General features: G+C 52.6%; 1 protein-coding gene across 1 annotated transcript in view; it reads right to left on the minus strand.

The window, feature by feature from the left end:
- The window catches only part of COL26A1 (collagen type XXVI alpha 1 chain), a 252016-nt gene that overhangs the window by 41096 nt on the left and 193630 nt on the right, over positions 1–17290 (minus strand). The window contains exon 5 of the mRNA XM_054394356.1: positions 17161–17222. Coding sequence (XP_054250331.1) covers positions 17161–17222 — 62 coding nt within the window. The remainder of the gene's footprint in view (positions 1–17160; positions 17223–17290) is intronic.

The following is a 17290-nucleotide window of genomic DNA, read 5'->3' on the forward strand; positions in this document are numbered from 1 at the left end:
AACCAACCAACCCACCCACCCACCCACCCACAAACCAACACAACAACCAACCAACCAACCCACCCACGCACAAACCAACACAACAACCAACCAACCAACCCACCCACCCAAAAACCAACACAACAACCAACCAACCAACCCACCCACAAACCAACACAACAACCTACCAACCAACCCACCCACCCACAAACCAACCCAACAACCAACCAACCAACCCACCCACCCACAAACCAACAAACCAACACAACAACCAACACAACCAACCAACCAACCCACCCACAAACCAACACAACCTACCAACCAACCAACCCACCACCCACAAACCAACCCAACAACCAACCAACCCAACAACCCACCCACAAAACAACCCAATAACCAACACAACAACCAACCAACCAACCCACCCACCCACAAACCCATCCAACAACCATCACAACAACCAACACAACAACCAACCCACCAATCAACCAACCCACAAACCCACAAATCAATCCACCAACCAACCCAACAACCAACCCACCAATCAACCAACCCACCTACCTACAAACCAATCCAACAAGCAACCCAACAACCAACCCAACAACCAACCCAACAACCAACCAACCCACCCACCAACCAACCAACCAACCAATCCACCAACCAACAAACCAATCAAGCAACTAACCAATCATCAACCAAACAACTAACCAACTAATTAAACAATCAGTCAACCAATTAACAAACCAACCAGCCAACCAATTAATCAACCATCAACCAATCAACCAACCAACCAACCAACCAACCAAGCAACCAAGCAACCAGAGCATGTAGAGAGAAGCCCCTGAAGGGCAGTGCTTGTGTCTGGGATGTCAGGAGGGCAGATACCAGCATCAGGCCTTGCAGAAGGTGCAGTATGGCCTCAAGCCAGCAAAGTGCTCCTGCCTCTGTCATTCTGCAGGCGTGGAAGCAAAATGTCAAATCTGAGCCTACATGGAGACACTGAACTGAGACCTCTGGCCACTGAGGCCCCAGTGGCAGGAGGGCTTGTCTCTGGTTTCCAGAATCCAGCTCCCAGCTGCAGCTGAGCTGGCAAGAGCTGAGCTGGCAAGAGCTGAGCTGGGGCTGCACCTCCACGCTGGAGCCCGGGTGTGAGCATGGAGGCGTGCAGGAGGGACAATGCAGTGCTCTGGCCAAGGAGCTCACAGGCCAGTGCCAGCAGCAGGGCTTATGGCCTCCAAACCTCAGCCCTGGGCTCTCCCAGCCCCACAGAGCTGCTGGGCTCACCTCTGTACAGGGTCTGGTGTTTGCTCCTCTCCCATGGCTCAAAGCCTGGCTCTTTACTGTGGGGCCTGCTCTTCATGCAGGGCTCTCAGCAGGGACATGAGTGTTATGTGCCTGAAGCTCAGTCCCAGCTTACTCAGCCTACCTCCCCCTCTTCTCTTTGCCAGCATAAACTTTCCCAACTTCAGCCACATACCACATCTCCTGCGTCAGATCAAACGCTGAGGCCAGGGACAATGGGAACAGGAGGAAGGTTTTCATCTTCTTGAGATGGTTGGTGTCAGAGGACTTTGGTTTTGGCTTGCAGGGGCTCTCAAGAACCCTGCTTTGGTTGTTCCCACACATCAAACACAGCCTCCTCCCATCATCTGTCCTCCACTCACATTCCTGATCTCCTGAAAACTCATAGGTGCTAGAAACACTGGAGCCAGGCTTCCAGAGATGTCCAAATTGATAGAGCAGGGCTCAGAATGCTTTGACTTTGGATAGAAATCCATGGAGATGCAGAGGGAATCGTTTGAGACAATCCAGATGGATATTATTGATTAATAAACAGGAGATATTCTGTCTCCTGAAGCATTGATGCAATTAACTCCCCTCCAACCCTCTTGAAACAGGAGGGAAAGAAGCTGCCTGGATCCAGCTCATCAGCTAAAAATTCCAGTGGAAAGTAAGATTCCCTTCAACTTGTAAAGATAGAAGGTGATTAATAATGGTAATTGCATAACTTGTTGGACATATCTTTCTTGAGAGCAAAGTATTTGGCACTGCAGAAGAGGTTTTTAACCATTCATGAAGATGTGTCCAGAGAAGGGCCATGAGGATAAGCAGAGGGCTGGAGCTGCTCTGCTGTGGGGGCAGGCCGAGAGAGTTGGGGTTGTGCAGTCTGGAGAAGAGAAGGCTCCCAGGAGACCTTCTTGTGGCCTTGCAGGATCTGAAGGGGGCTCCAAGAAAGCTGGGGAGGGACTTTTGAGGGTGTAAGGGAGTGATAGACTGGAGCAAAACTAGAAGTGGGTAGATTCAGATTGGATGTTAAGAAGAAATTCTTCCCCATGAGGGTGGTGAGAGACTGGCAGAGGTTGCCCAGGGAGGTGGTGGAAGCCTCATCCCTGGAGGTTTTTGCAGCCAGGCTGGATGTGGCTGTGAGCAACCTGCTGTGGTGTGAGGTGTCCCTGCCCATGGCAGGGGGGTTGGAACTGGCTGAGCCTTGAGGTCCCTTCCAACCCTGACAGTTCTGTGATTCTAAGGCACAGGCCTTACAAGACCTGATGGAGAATGGAAGGGAGGAAGGAAGGAAAGAAGGGAGGGAGGAAGGGAGGGAGGGAGGGAGGGAAGGAAGGAAGGATAGGGAGGGAGGGAAGGGAGGGAAGAAGGGAGGGAGGGGAGGGAGGAAGGAAGGAAGGAAAGGAAGGAAGGAGAAGGAAGGAAGGAAGGAAGAAGGAAGGAGGAAGGAAGGGAGGAAGGAAGGGAGGAAGGAAGGAGAAGGAAGGGAAGGAAGGAAGGAAAGGAAGGAAGGAAGGAAGGGAGGAAGGAAGGGAGGAAGGATAGGGAGGAAGGAAGGAGGAGAGGAGGGAGGAGAGGAAGAGGAAGGAGAGGAAGAGGAGGGAGGAAGAAGGAGGGAGTGAGGGAGGAGGAAGGGAGGGAGGATAGGGGAGGGAGGAGGAATGGAGGAGGAATGGAAGGGGAGGAAGGGAAGGGAGGAAGGAAGGAAGGAAGGAAGGAAGGGAAGGAAGGAAAGGAATGGAAGGCCTGACGGAAGGCAGGCCGGCGGCCGGAATGCAGGCAGGACGGCCTGTCTTCCCCTTCCTGACGCGTTCCGTGGCATTCCTGGCCTTCCGTCCTTCGCCTTCCTTCCGTGCCTGCCGTCCTTCCTTCCTCCTGCCTTCCCTGCCTTGCCGTCCTGTGCCGTTCCTGCCTGCCTCCTCCTGCCTTCGCCTTCCTTCCTTCCTTCCTTCCTTCCTTCCTTCCGTCCTTCCTTCCTTCCGTCCGCCTTTTCCTTGCCCTTCCTTTCCTTCCTGTCCTTCCTCCCTTCCCTTCCTTCCTTCCTTCCTATCTTCCTTCCTTCTGCCCTTCCTTTCTTCCTTCCGTTCCTCCTTGCCTTGCTTCCTTTCTTCTTCCTTTCTTCTTCCTTTCTTTCTGTACCTTGTCGTTCTCCTTGCTTCCTCCTTTCTTTCCGTCCTTTCCTGCTTCCTTGCTGTGCGGCCTTTCTGTCTGCCGTTCGTCTTCCCGTGCTGTCGCTTCCTTCCGCGTCCGTCCTTCCTGGCCATCCCTTCCTTTCGTGCTCTCCTTCCTTCCGTTCTCCGTCCTTCCGTGCTTCCTTCCTTCCGTTCTTCCTCCTTCCTCTCCTTCCTGTCCTTCTCTTGTCCTTCCTGCCTTTCTTCCTTCCTTCTCTTCCTTCCTTCCTTTCTTCCTTCCTTCCTTTGCTTTCTTTCCTTCCTTTCTTCCTTCCTTCCTTGCTTCCCTTCCTTCCTTCTCTTCCTTCCTTCCTTCCTTTCTTTCTTCCTTTCTTCCTTCCTTCCTTTCTTCCTTCCGTCCTTTCTTCCTTCCTTCCTTCCTTTCTGCCTTCCTTCCTTCCTTTCTTCCTTTCTTCCTTTCTTCCTTCCTTCCTTTCTTCCTTCCTTCCTTCTTCCTTTCTTCCTTCCTTCCTTTCTCCTTCCCTTCCTTTCTTCCTTCTTCCTTGTCTTCCTTCCTCTTCTTCGTCTTTCTTTCTTTCTTTCGTCTTTCTTTCTTTCTTTGTTTCTTCCTGTTCTGTCCTTTCTTTTCTTGTCCCATACCAATGACATGCAGCTCTTCTTCGAGCTGTGCGCCCACCACTCACACCCTCTCCCATCCCGAGGCTGCAGGTGCCAGGTGGGGTTGGTGTCTTCTCCAAAGTCTCAGGTGATAGACCCAGAGTAAAAGGCTTCAAGCTGTGCCAGGGGAGGGTTAGGTTGGAGATCAGGAAAAATTCCTTTGCTGCAAGAGTGGTCAGGGATTGGCACAGGCTGCCCAGGGAGGTGGTGGAGTCCCCATCCCTGGAGGTTTTCCAGAAAGGTGTGGCCATGGCAGCTGGGGCCAGGGTTTGGTGGCCATGGTGGTGCTGGGTTGCTGGTTGGATTCAATGATCTTAGAGGGCTTTCCCAACCCAAACAGGTCTATGATTCTGCTGGACCACTGCAGCCTGAGCCACCTGGAAAGCTTCTCTGATTTTGCTGAACTTTGGGGATTTAGCTCTGCTGCTGTGAGCCCATGCAGCCTGCCATCACTGGCACCCCAAGGTGTTAGAGCCAGGGGAAGAAGCCAGATGTGGAAAAGCTCCAGCAGCCCTTCAGCACCATCCTAAGTGCTCCTTGCAGTGAAGCACACAAGGGAGCTCAGAGTGACATCAGTTTTCCCACCCATACTCTAACACACCTGGTAAAACCACATCAGAGCTACAACCTCCCAGCACAGCTTTCCTCTCTGCTTCTCACCTGCTGGGGACCTGCAGTGCTGCAGACATGGAGCCAGTTCAGCCTGAGATGAACTCAGTTTTGACAACGCCATATCTGCTCTCAGCAAGGGCTCTGAGATCAGCTCTCTGCTTCCCACTAGGTGAGGAGCCTTCAGCTCTGGCTGAGACACCCACCTCAGCTAGCTCAAAGGGGCTGAGATGCCTCACATGCTCCTCTCTGGGACTCTCCATGAAAAGCTGCAAGAAGAGAGTGGCACAACTGGAAAAGATCAAGAGCTGGGTCCCTTCCTGGCTCCCCTGTTTTGAGCTGGAAAAAAAGGACCCAAAGTAAATTGTCTGTTAGAGAACCACAGAACTTTTATTGGAAGAGACCTTTCTGATCATTGAGTCCAATGGTTAACTCATCACTGCCAGGGCACCACCAACCCATGGCCCTCAGCACCACAGCTCCAGGGCTTTGAAACCCCTCCAGGGATGGGGACTCCACCACTGTCCTGGGCAGCCTGGGCCAGGCCTTGACAGCCCTTTTGAGGAAGAAATTGTTCCTCATTGTGATGGTTTGAAAGGTCAAAGCAAAACACTCATGGCCAGCTTAAACCTACCCTGGAGGAGGAGGACAAGGAGGAGAAGGAGGAGGAGGAGGAAAAGGAGGAGGAAAAGGAGGAGCAGGAGGAGGAAAAGGAGGAGCAGGAGGAGGAACAGGAGAAGGAGGTCTTTAAAGCCTTTTTGTGGTTCTGGCAACCAATTCACAGCATTGGCCAAACACCTTGAATCTAACAGTTATAAGAAATAAGGTCCAACAGTTGCTAGCCCTGAGAACAAAAGGGTTTTACCTGGCATTCTGAAGGACAGCTGCATGCCAGAGTGCCCCAGGTACCCTGGTCATGGTGGCCGTAGGTCAGAAAAAGGCCAAGGAGACAGGTGCAAAGCTCAGGGATGCTAAGTTCAGAGAGGAACACAAACACTCTGTTTGGTTCTGGTTTGCTTCATGATTATGACACCAAGCTGTGTGGTGTTGTCAATGCACCAGAGGGTCAGGATAGCATCCAGAGAGTCAGGATGGCATCCAGCGGGTCAGGATGGCATCCAGAGGGACCTGGACAGGCCGCAAGGTTCTACACCTGGACCAGAACAATCCTCACTATCAATACAGTCAGGGGGAGGAGGTATTAGAGAGCAGCCCTGTGGAAAAGGACTTGAGGGTAATGATGGACAAGAAGCTGGACATGAGCAGGCAGTGTGAGCTTGCAGCACAGAAGGCAAATCACAGCCTGGGCTGCATCCAAAGCAGCAGTGCCAGCAGATCCAGAGAGGTGATTCTGCCACTTTGCTCTGCTCTGGGGAGACCTCACCTGCAGTGCTGTGTACAGGTCTGGAGCCCTCAGTACAGGAAGGACTTGGACCTGATGGAGAGGGTCCAGAGGAGGCCATGAAAATGCTCAGGGAGTTGGAGCAGCTCTGCTATGGGGACAGGCTGAGGGAGCTGGGGGTGTTCAGCCTGGAGAAGAGAGGGCTCCAGGGAGACCTAAGAGCAGCCTAACACTACCTGAAGGGACTACAGGAAGGATGGAGACTGTTTGCAAAGGCCTGCAGGGACAGGATGAGGGACAATGGCTTCAGACTAGAGCAGAGCAGATTGAGATTGGATGTCAGGAAGAAGTTCTTCCCTATGAGAGTGCCTGAGCACTGGAACAGGTTGCCCAGGGAGGTGCCTGAGGCTCCATCCCTGGTCACATTCAAGGTGAGGCTGGATGAGGCCCTGGGCAGCCTGCTCTGGTTGGGGATGTCCCTGCTGACTGGGGGTGTTGGACTGGATGAGCTTTGGAGGTCCCTTCTGGCCTGGCCCATTCTGTGATTCTATGATTCCCCCCTGTAAAAATCAGTCAGGAAGTTGCATTTTATTCTTAGCGACATTTCTTACATGAAGTGACCTCCAGAAACTCAGCATGAGATTCAAACCCCTCTGGGGACTGAGTTCAGTTTGTTATTGCTACTACTAGCACACAGCTACTGACAGCCCAAATACTCCTTCAGGGCAATGCTTTAGTGGAGCTGGAGGAGGAGATTCTGCACAGGGCCCTTAGGAAACCTTAGGGACTAGGTAAGTCACCTTCCTGTTCAGAATCATAAAATTGGGAAGGTTGGAAAAGACCTCTGAGATCATCAAGTCCAGCCTTCTACTCAACACCTCCATGACCACTAGACTATGTCCTGAAGGGCCACATCTACTCATTTCTTGAACACCTCCAGGGGTGGGGACTGCACCACCTCCCTGGGCAGCCTGTGCCAATGCCCCAGCACTCTTTCAGGAAAGACATTTTTCCAAATCTCCAATCTAAACCTCGTCTGCTGCAACCTGAGGCCATTCCCCTTGTGCTGTTGTTGCTTACTTGGGAGAAGAGGCCATCACCAGCCTCCCTCCCACTTCCTTTCAGGTAGCTGTAGAGAGTAGTGAGGTCTCCAATCAATCCTCTTCACAGAGTCACAGAATGTGAGGGGCTGGAAGGGACCTCCAAAGCTCATCCAGCCCAACCCCCCTGCCAGAGCAGGGTCACCTGGAGCAGGTCACACAGGAACACATCCAGGTGGGTTTGAATATCTCCAGAGAGGAAGACTCCACAACCCCCCTGGGCAGCCTGCTCCAGGGCTCTGTCACCCTCACAGGGAAATAATTCTTCCTCCTGTTTCCATGGAACTTCCTCTGCCTCAACTTCCACCCCTGCCCCTTGTGCTGGCATTGGGCATCACCCAGCAGAGCCTGGCTCCAGCCTCTGGGCACTCCCCCTGCACATCTTTATCCCCAGCAATGAGGTCACCTCTCAGGCTCCTCCTCTCCAAGCTGAAGAGCTTCAGTTCCCTCAGGCTCTCCTTGTAAGGAAGATGTTCCACTCCCCTAATCATTTTTGTGGCTCTTCTTTGGACTCAGTCAAGCAGTTCCCTGAGGTCCTTCTTGAACTGAGAATCCCAGACACAATATTCCAGACGTGGCCTCACCAGGGCAGAGCAGAGGGGAAGGAGAACCTCTCTTGACCTACTAACCACAGCCCTTCTAATCCAGCCCAGGATGCCATTGGCCTTGGCCACCAGAGCACATTGCTGGCTCATGTTGAACCTCCCATTTTATGGATAATTGGATTTGTTATTTCAAAGATAAAGTTCAATTGGCCAAACTCTCCTAAGCTAAAGCACCCCAGCTCCCTCAGCCTCTCCTCATAAGCCAAGCTCCTCTCCAAACCCCTCACCAGCTTCGTTGCTCTCCTCTGTACACCCTCTAGCACCTCAATGTCTTAGAAATACCAAACAGAAAGAAAACCAATCCCTGCTAGTGCCAATCACAACATGGAAACCCCACCACAGTCCTTGAAACACGAAGCCACCACTGATGTCCACTCCATAGGACCAGCAGCACCCCCACTTCCAAGCACTGGGCTTCCCCTCCCCATCTCTCAGCCACATCCCATCAAATAGTTTCTGTTCTCCAAACATTTCTCAGCAGGAAATTGTTTTATTATCAGGGAAAGAAAAGGCATTAAAAAAAAAAATCCCAGAGAGCTGCCAGGATTTCATGGAGACAGAGAGAGATTTTCTGCAATGGTTACATGAAACCTCCAAGAACTGGTGTTTCATGAGGCACAGATGCAGGGGAGTGAAGGTGCTGGGGGCTGAAGAGCTCTAAATTCCAGAATCATAGAAATTACAGAACTGTCAGGGTTGGAAGGGACCTCAAGGCTCAGCCAGTTCCAAACCCCTGCAACGGGCAGGGACACCTCACACCACAGCAGGTTGCTCACAGCCACATCCAGCCTGGCTGCAAAAACCTCCAGGGATGAGGCTTCCACCACCTCCCTGGGCAACCTGTGCCAGTCTCTCACCACCCTCATGGGGAAGAACTTCTCCCAACTATCCAATCTGACAGATGTGGTGATTTCAGCCAAACAGCAACACACTGATCACACTCCATGCACAGCTCCAAGGTGTTCTTCAAAAGTTCTCCTGCCTGGGGAGATGGTGTTACAAGGGACTGCTTTCATGCCAAAGCTGTGCCTCAGTCACACCAGGAATGATCAGACACCAGGGATGGAAGGTGGATGGAAGGTAGATGGAAGGTGGATGGAAGGTTATCTCCCTGCACTACATCTGGAAGTGAGATACCATGGCCTTGGCCTTCCCAGTGTCAGGAGAGGAGGCTGGGTTGTATCAACTCATAGGATGATAGAATCATAGACCTGTTTGGGTTGGAAGGGACCTCTAAGACCACTGAGTCCAACCACCAACCCAACCCCACCATGGCCACCAAACCATGGCCCCAAGTGCCATGGCCACACAGTGCTTGAACACCTCCAGGGATGGGGACTCCACCACCTCCCTGGGCAGCCTGTGCCAATCCCTGGCTACTCTTGCAGCAAAGAAATTTTCCCTCATCTCCAACCTAACCCTCCCCTGGCACAATTTCAGGCCATTTCCTCTCCTTCTATCACCTAACCTCAGGGAGGAGAGCCCAACCCCCACCTCACTCCAACCTCCTTTCAGGGACTTGTAGAGGATCTCCCCTCAGCATCACAGAATCACAGAATCACAGAATCAGCCAGATTGGAAGAGATCTCTAAGATTACCAAGTCCAACTGATCACCCAACCCTAACTAATCAACCAGACCATGGCACTAAGTGCCTCATCCAGGCTCTTAAACACCTCCAGGGACATCAACACCACCCCGTCCCTGGGCAGCCCATTCCAAATCTCTCTGTCTGTGAAGAACTTCTAAGATCAAGCTTAAACTTTTCCCTGCATATCTTGAGGCTGTGTCCTCTTGTTCTGCCACTGCTTGCCTGGGAGAAGACACCAATCCTCACCTGGCTGCAACCTCCCTTCAGGCAGTTGTAGTCAGCAATAAGGTCTCCCCTGAGCCTCCTCTTCACCAGACTAAACAATCCCAGTTCTCCTCAGCTGCTCCTCAGCAGCCCTCTTCTCCAGACCTGATAGAACAACTCAGATCAAATTCTGCACTCAAGCTCAAAGCAAAAGCTGGGATTAATATCAGCCTGCCCTTGGCTCACTGGTGGGGTTGATCAGAAGACACTGGGTGGACAAGAGGAGCAGAAGTTGTTAAGTGCCTGCTGCTTTCCTGCTGGCATTGCATCCAGGCTCACCCCTGCCCCTGCAGCTCTCCTGAACTTGGCTCAGTCCTGAGACACAGGAGGGCAGCAGCAGCCTCAGGAAATGCAGAACCGAAGGGCTGCTGAGGAGCTGGGCTGGCCTGAGGAGAAAGCTCTCAGAGGAAAGAAAAGCAAGGCTCCTGCTGCTGGGCCACCAGTGAGGCTCTGTGGTGGTAAGGCCATGATACATCGCCCAGTACCAGTCCAGACAGGCCTCAAGATGTCAGGACAGGTCCTTTCCCTCCCCTCCTTCCTGCCACAACAACAGGGCAATGGGAAAAGGACCAAAGGGGCCAGGCCCTTGCCTGTCTGAGCTGGGGTCAGAGCAGGAAAGCTGCCCCAGAGACGAGGTCCTGGCCTCTGCCTTTATGGTCATAGCCTGGCAGAAGGCTTCCCTTTGGGCAGCTCCATGTTAGCTTCAGTGCCCATTGGACCAAGTGACCTCTGGCATTTGTACATACGCAAGTGGCTGGGCAGCCTGGGGGCTTGCTCATCCTTGTTGAAGCCTTGATCAAATCTGCCCAAGCCTCGCTTCAAACCCTGCCCTGCCTCAAGTGTCTGGTCCAGAACCTGGGATGAAGCCAGGAGCCACACACATGCAAGCTGGAGAAGCCAGCACCTAGACAGCAGAGGGGCCGAGCCTGCTTCCCTTGCCGCCAGACTCGTGCTGTGCCTCAGTTTCCCCACACAGGAACCACCAAGTGCCCATCACCAGGAGCATCATTAACTGCCCACTGCCCGCTGCAGCCAGAGCAGCCTGGGGCCATGCGGTGAACCCTTCCTGCCGGCAACCAGCCGTGCTGTGCCCGGGAGAGTGCCCCACAGCCCATGCAGCAGCATCCCTCGTGTGGGTGAAACTAGCTGTGCGTAACTCATTCCCTGCCCTTTGGGTTTAAGTTCTCATCGAGTCTCCTCCCTGCTGTGACTGAGCACTAACTGCTCTCAGGAACTTCTCTCTCCAAGTTGTTGCCTCCTAATTAGCATAGAATGGTTTTGTATCTGCCCTGACTGAGACTGCATCATTCCTTCTGTAAATACATCTGCCAACTGTACAAACGATCCTGTAACGAGTTTTGGCATATTTCCTGATAGAGGGTTACTGTTTGTATCAACACCCATTGCCATATGGTTTTATTAATTATTGCTGTGAGGGTAATCAATAGATAAGCCTCCCCTCGACTGCAACAGGCTCCCTGAAGGGACCTCAGGTCAGGTGTCATGGCAGAGAAGTGAGGTCTGGCACACTGCTGCTGGGGCAGAGGGAGTTTTCTTCCACTTTGCACACTTTCTTGTCCATGATCTCAGGGTCACCACCATCCTCCTTGACATGGATTCCTAGGGCCTGCAGAGTTTAAGCTTCACACCATCAATCAAGATTTCAGGCCTCTGGCACCCAAAGGGGTCTGGTATCAAGCAAATGGAAGAGGCCAGCTCCATCCTGGGGAGCTGACTCAAGAGAGAGGAGAGGAAGATGGAACCTGATTCCACCTCCAGTCCCATTCTTTCTTGGGGAAACATCTCCTCCAGCCACAGGGACAAGCTAGAGCAGCATCAGGGAAAGCAGAAGATTTTGCTGTGCTGCAGTGCTGAGCCATGGCTCAGCCTCTCCTCCCCAGGGGCTATGTGAGCTCTGGTCCCTCATGAGTCATTTTTCATTTCATTGGCTCTGTGGTCATTCTTGCTTCTTGCCTCCTGATCCAACTCTCATATTACAAAAGTCTGAGGGCAACTTCTATTACCTCACTTGGATGCTGATCTTACAAGTTGGATGAACCAACTCATCCCTGTAATAAGAAATATGAGACCAGGGCAGGGTACAGCCCCATTTTTGAGGGGGACAGCTACAAAAACTTGCAGAAGAGGGATGGGGAAACCACAGCCTTGTAGCCTCTTCTTCCATGGCTGTGTTCATGTTTCTTCATCCTGCCCTTCACTGGAGGACAAACCCAGGTTTTGCTTCTCCTCTCACATACCAAGGAAGGCTCCTGGCTCCTTGTCCCCATTGCAGAGGTGTGAGGACAAGATTGCTTCTCATCTGTCCCTAAGCTCCTCTATTAAAGCAAAACTTCTCACCCAGCACTGACCTGCCCAGGTCCTCAGTGCCTTCAGAGGTTCCTCTCCACACATTTCCTTCACCCTTGGGCCCTGCAGTATTTATCACAAGCCTACCCTGGCTCCACTCTCCTCCAGGCCCTTACAGCAGCTACCAGTGCTCTGAGCTGCTTCAAGCTCAGTAGCTGCATTGAGGTTGCTGATCTTAGCCATTGCCATTCCCTGAGCTCACCAGGGTCATGCTGGGATGCAATTCAAAAGAGCAAAAGCAGCAAAGCTCTTTGACTTCATTTGTCTCCAGAAGGAGCAGAACTTCTTCACCCTGAGGCTGCCTGGGTTGCCCAGGATCTCCCTGTCCTGGCTTTGGAATCTGCAGGGAAGGAGGCTCAACAACCTCTCTGAGCAGCCTGCTCCAGGCCTTCAGCACCCTCATACCAAACAACTTTCTCCTTCTCTTCAGATGGAATCTCCTGTGTTTCACTTTCTGACTGCTGCTCCTTGTCCTGTCCCTGGGCACCACTGCAAAGAGCCTGGTCCCATCCTCCTGCCCCCCACCCTTGAGCTATTGATGAGTGCTGTCACCCAGCTTAATCCAGTTTCATTCTGTAAGGCCAGCTCACTGACCTGGGCACATTTTTGCTTGCAAACTAAGACTCCTCAAGCAGATTTGTGCAGGTAGGACCTCGTTTTCCTCCTCCATGATGTCCTGCCAGGGCCCTAGCTGAGGTTGCCAGTGCTACCCAACACAAATGCTGAGCAGCTGGAGCCAGCAGGGCTCTGATGTCCCAACAGTCTTTGATTACCATTTTCCTGTGAGCCTAATATAGAAAGTTCTGCAGGGTGCAGGGAGGTGCAGTTGGCTACAGGCTGAGCTTGGGAGGTCTGATTTATATCTATCTGAGGCTGGTCCCATGCCTTACTTGGGTTCAGGACTGCACACACTGAAGAAGGAGGTCACAGTCTCACAGTCTCACAGCATATCAGAGGTTGGAAGGGACCTCAAGAGATCATCAGGTTCACCCCCCCTGCCAGAGCAGGAGCACTTAGGGTAGTCTGCACAGGAATGCATCCAGGTGAGGTTGGAAAGCCTCCAGAGAAGGAGACTCCACAACCCCCCTAGGTAGCCTGGTCCAGGGCTCTGTCACCCTCACTATAAAGAAGTTTCTCCTCACGTTGAGCTGAAATCTTCTCTGTTCAAGTCACTCACACTCTCCTCTCCTCCAGCTCCTTGCTACCAAAGAGCAGGCACCTGCCAGGCCCTGCAGTCCAGCTCCTCTTCGTCCTCTGCACCACAGCAGTTGTTTTCACTTGAACACGTCTGCTCCCCAGAACTTCAGTCCCCCCTCCTCTGGAGTGAAATACAGTTGGGAAGGCTTTGAGGATGTTGCAGACAACATTGCTCACTCCATGTCATCACGGACAATTCCCAAACTGCCATCACCTCATGCACTGGCCTCAAAACCACCACACATCCACCACCCCCTGCCACAAAGGTTTCTCCTCAAATTCTTTCACGGCATTGATAACCATCAGTTAATGAATAACAACAGCAGCCTTAAGTGCACCAAGGTACTGCATCCAACAGCCAGGACTGGGCTGTCACAGGAGGGACCCCAGATCAAAGGGGAAGGACTGACTCAGCTGTTTTGTTGCTAGACTGGAACCATTTATCTGAGTCCAAGAAGGCAGAAATTAGAATCACAGAATCACAGAAACATTCAGACCTTGGAACAGACCCTCAGGATCACCAAGTCCAACCCAGAACCCTACTCTACAAGGGTCACCCCTAAACCATAGCCCCAAGCACCACATCCAAACCTCCTTTAAACACATCCAGGATTGGTGACTGCATCACCTGCCTGGGCAGCACATTCCAATGCCTGATCACTCTTGCTGGGAAAAACTTCTTCTTAATCTCCAGTCTAAACCTACCCAGTGGCAGCTTGAGGCCATTCCGTCTTCTTCTATCACTAATTACCTGTGAGAAGAGACCAGCAGCAGCCTCTCTACAATGTCCTTTCAGGTAGCTGTAGAGAGCAATGAGGTCTCCCCTCAGCCTCCTCTTCTCCAAACTAACCATCCCCAGATCCTTCAGTCATTCCTCATCAGATTTATTCTCCAGGCCCTTCACAGCTTCCCTGCCCTCCTCTGCCCTGGCTCCAGCACCTCCACATCTCTTCTGGATTGAGGTGCCCAAAACTGGACACAGCACTCCAGGTGTGGCCTCCCCACAGCTGAGTCCCAGGCTACAATCCCCTCCCTGCTCCTGCTGGACACAGCATTGCTGATCCCAGCCAGGATGCCTTTGGCTTTCTGTGCCACCTGGGCGCTGCTGGCTCCTATTCAGTTGCAAGTCCCTCTGCAGAGCCTTCCTACCCTCATGAAGATCACCACTGCCACCTACCGTGGTGTGACTGCAGACTTGCTGCTGACACTCTCTGTGTCTTCATCAAGGTCATCGATAAAGATGTGAAACAGAAGTGGTCCCAGCACTGAGCCCTGAGGAACACCACTTGTGACCAGCTGCCAGCTGGATTTAACTCCACTGAGCACCACTCTTTGGGCCCATCCAGCCAGGGCTTTATCCAGCAGAGCACTGCTCAGCCAAGCCACCAGCAGCCAGTTTGTCCATGAGAATTCTGTGGAAACAGTGTCAAAGGCTTTTCCAAAGTCCAGGCAGACAATACCCACAGCCTTTCCCTCATCCCATAGTCAGTCATCCTGTCACAGAGGGAGATCAGGTTGGTCAGGCAGGACCTGCCCTTCATAATTATCCCCATGCTGACTGGGCCTGATCCCCAGGTTGTCCTCTCTGTGTTGTGTGATGGTGCTTGAGATGCCCTGCTCCATGCCCTGCCCTGGCACCGAGGTCACACTGCCAGCTCTGTAGTTTCCCAGATCCTCCTTTCTTCCTTGCCTGTAGATGGGAGCTACATTTGCTACCCTCCAGTCCAGTGGCACCTCCCCAGGCAGGAGGACTTCAGGTGAAGAATGGAAAGAGGCTTGGAGAGCAGTCTGCCAACTCCCTCAGCACCCTTGGGTGTAGCCCATCCAGCCCCACAGACTTGTGTGCAGCTAAGTGGTGCAGCAGTCACTGACCACTGCCTCACTGACTCTGATGACCTCATCCTGATTCCCCTCCCTGACTCCTAGCTCAGGAGGCTGTGTCCTGCTGGATGCAGTGCTACAGACTCAGGCAAAGTAGGCATTGAGCACCTCAGCCTTCTCCCCATCCTTGGTCACTCTCTTTCCCTCTGCATCCAACAAAGGATGGAGATTTTCCCCCAGGCCTCCTTTTGTTGTTCAGGAGTTTATAGAAACATTTTTGATTATCCTTAACAGCTGTGGCTAGGTTGAGCTCTGGCTGTGCTTGGGCTCTCCTCATTTTCTCCCTGCATAGCTTTGCTACATCTTTATAGCCCTGATGAGAGTCCTGTCCCCTCTTCCAAAGGCCACAGACTCTGCTTTTGTCCTTGAGCTCTAGCCAGAGGTCCCTACTCCTCCAGGCCAGGCTCCTTTGTCAGCACACAGGGACAGCTGCTCCTGGGCCTTCAAGGCTTCCCTCCTGAAGCGTGTGCAGCCTTCCTGGACTCCTATATCCTTCAGGGTGGCCTCCCAGGGGACTTTGTCAGTCAGTCTTCTGCACAAGCCAAGTTTGCCCTACAGAAGCCCAAGGTGTCAGTCTTGCCAACCCCTCTGCTTGTTTCCCTGGGGATGGAGAACTCAACCAGTTCAGGATCACTGAGCCTGAGATGCTCTCCAACCTTTACTGCCTCACAAGTTCTTCCCTATTCACAGGGAAGCCAGGAGGGCTCCTTCCCTGCTTGGGTCCCTCACCAGTTGTGTCAGGAGGTTATCCTCCACACACTCCAGGAAGCTCCAGGACTGTTTCCTCCCTGCTGTATTGTATTTCCAAACCAATTTGCAGAAATAAAACCCCACCGCAATGTGAAGGTCTCTCCATAACCTCTGTCTCCACCAGCCTGTGCATCAAAACCTCCCAGTCTCCAGGAAAGGGATGACAAAGCAGCACTGGATAGCACTGGAAGAGCAGGCTATGAGCAGCTGCTCTGAGGAGCAGCTACACACCATCAGCTCCTCTGCTCCACACTCTGCATTGGGAAGGTTTCCACACGGCCTGCTGAGTGAGAGACCAGAGCCAGAGTCTGCTCCACTCCCGAGCCAGCTCTCACTGCTTTACATCTCCATGCTCTCAACCAGCTGAAGGCAAGAGATTTGCCACACAGCTCCACCTGCCCTCTGTTTCTCAAGCAAAACCTGAGCCATCATAGAATCACAGAATGGGCTGGGTTGGAAGGGACCTCCAGAAGTCATCCAGTCCAACCCCTCTCAGTCAGCAGGGACATCCTCCACTAGATCAGGTTGCCCAGAGCCCTGTCCAGCCTCACCTTCAATATCTCCAGGCACGGAGCCTTAACCACCTCCCTGGGCAACCTGTTCCAGTGTTCCACTACCCTCAGTGCTCCAGCAGACAGCAATGAGCTATTTATGGTTCAGTAGCAGCTGCACTCTTGTGCAAGCAGTGAGCATGGTCTGAAGACATCACCACATGGCAGCCAGCAAACACATCACCAGAGCTGGCCAGGGCAGACAGGGAGGGAGGACACAGAGAGAGGGAAAGCTCCTAACAGGCAAAGACAGTGATAAGCACGATGGCAACACAGGACAAGGGGCTGCAGAGAATCATGGAATGGGTTTGGTTGGAAGAGATCTTTCAGATCTTAGCTTTCACACCCACTGAGAGTTCAGAATTAGCAGCACAATCATGGAATCACAGAACTGTTTACGTTGGAAGAGACCTTTAAGACCACCAAGCCCAAGCATTAACTCAGCACTGGCAGGGTACCACCAAACCATGGCCCTCAGCACCACAGCTCCAAGGCTTTGCAACCCCTCCAGGGATGAGGACTCCAACACTGCCCTGGGCAGCCAGGCCTCAGGCTGCTCAGCCTTCTGAGGTCTGGATGTTACTTGGGAGGAGCTGAGCTGAGTGGTCAAAGAGACAATGAGGCAGAGATGCAGAGGACGTGTCAGGAGTTGGGCTGAGCTGGGCGAGAGGTGAGCCATGGCCCCGGCAGTTCTGCCCACCTCCCCTGGGGCAGAGCCACCACTGCATCCTGTCCCTTTCTAGGGACAGAAGGACAGACATCTGCTCTCTCTTGGGGTGCCAATTTGACAACTTTTCCACCAAAAACTCTTGGAAATTTCAGCCAAAGGGCAGAAATGAGGCAGCTGCTTACCTTGGCCTCCAGCGTGTTCAGCCTCTCGCTCATATCCGCCAGCCTGGTGCAGTTCATGCACTCTAGAAAGAGCAAAACAGAGGCTGTCAAATTTCTGTGGACTTTCCATTTTGATCCTTTCTGTCTGCAA

Source organism: Indicator indicator, chromosome 30, assembly GCF_027791375.1.
Source record: "Indicator indicator isolate 239-I01 chromosome 30, UM_Iind_1.1, whole genome shotgun sequence".
NCBI lineage: Eukaryota > Metazoa > Chordata > Aves > Piciformes > Indicatoridae > Indicator > Indicator indicator.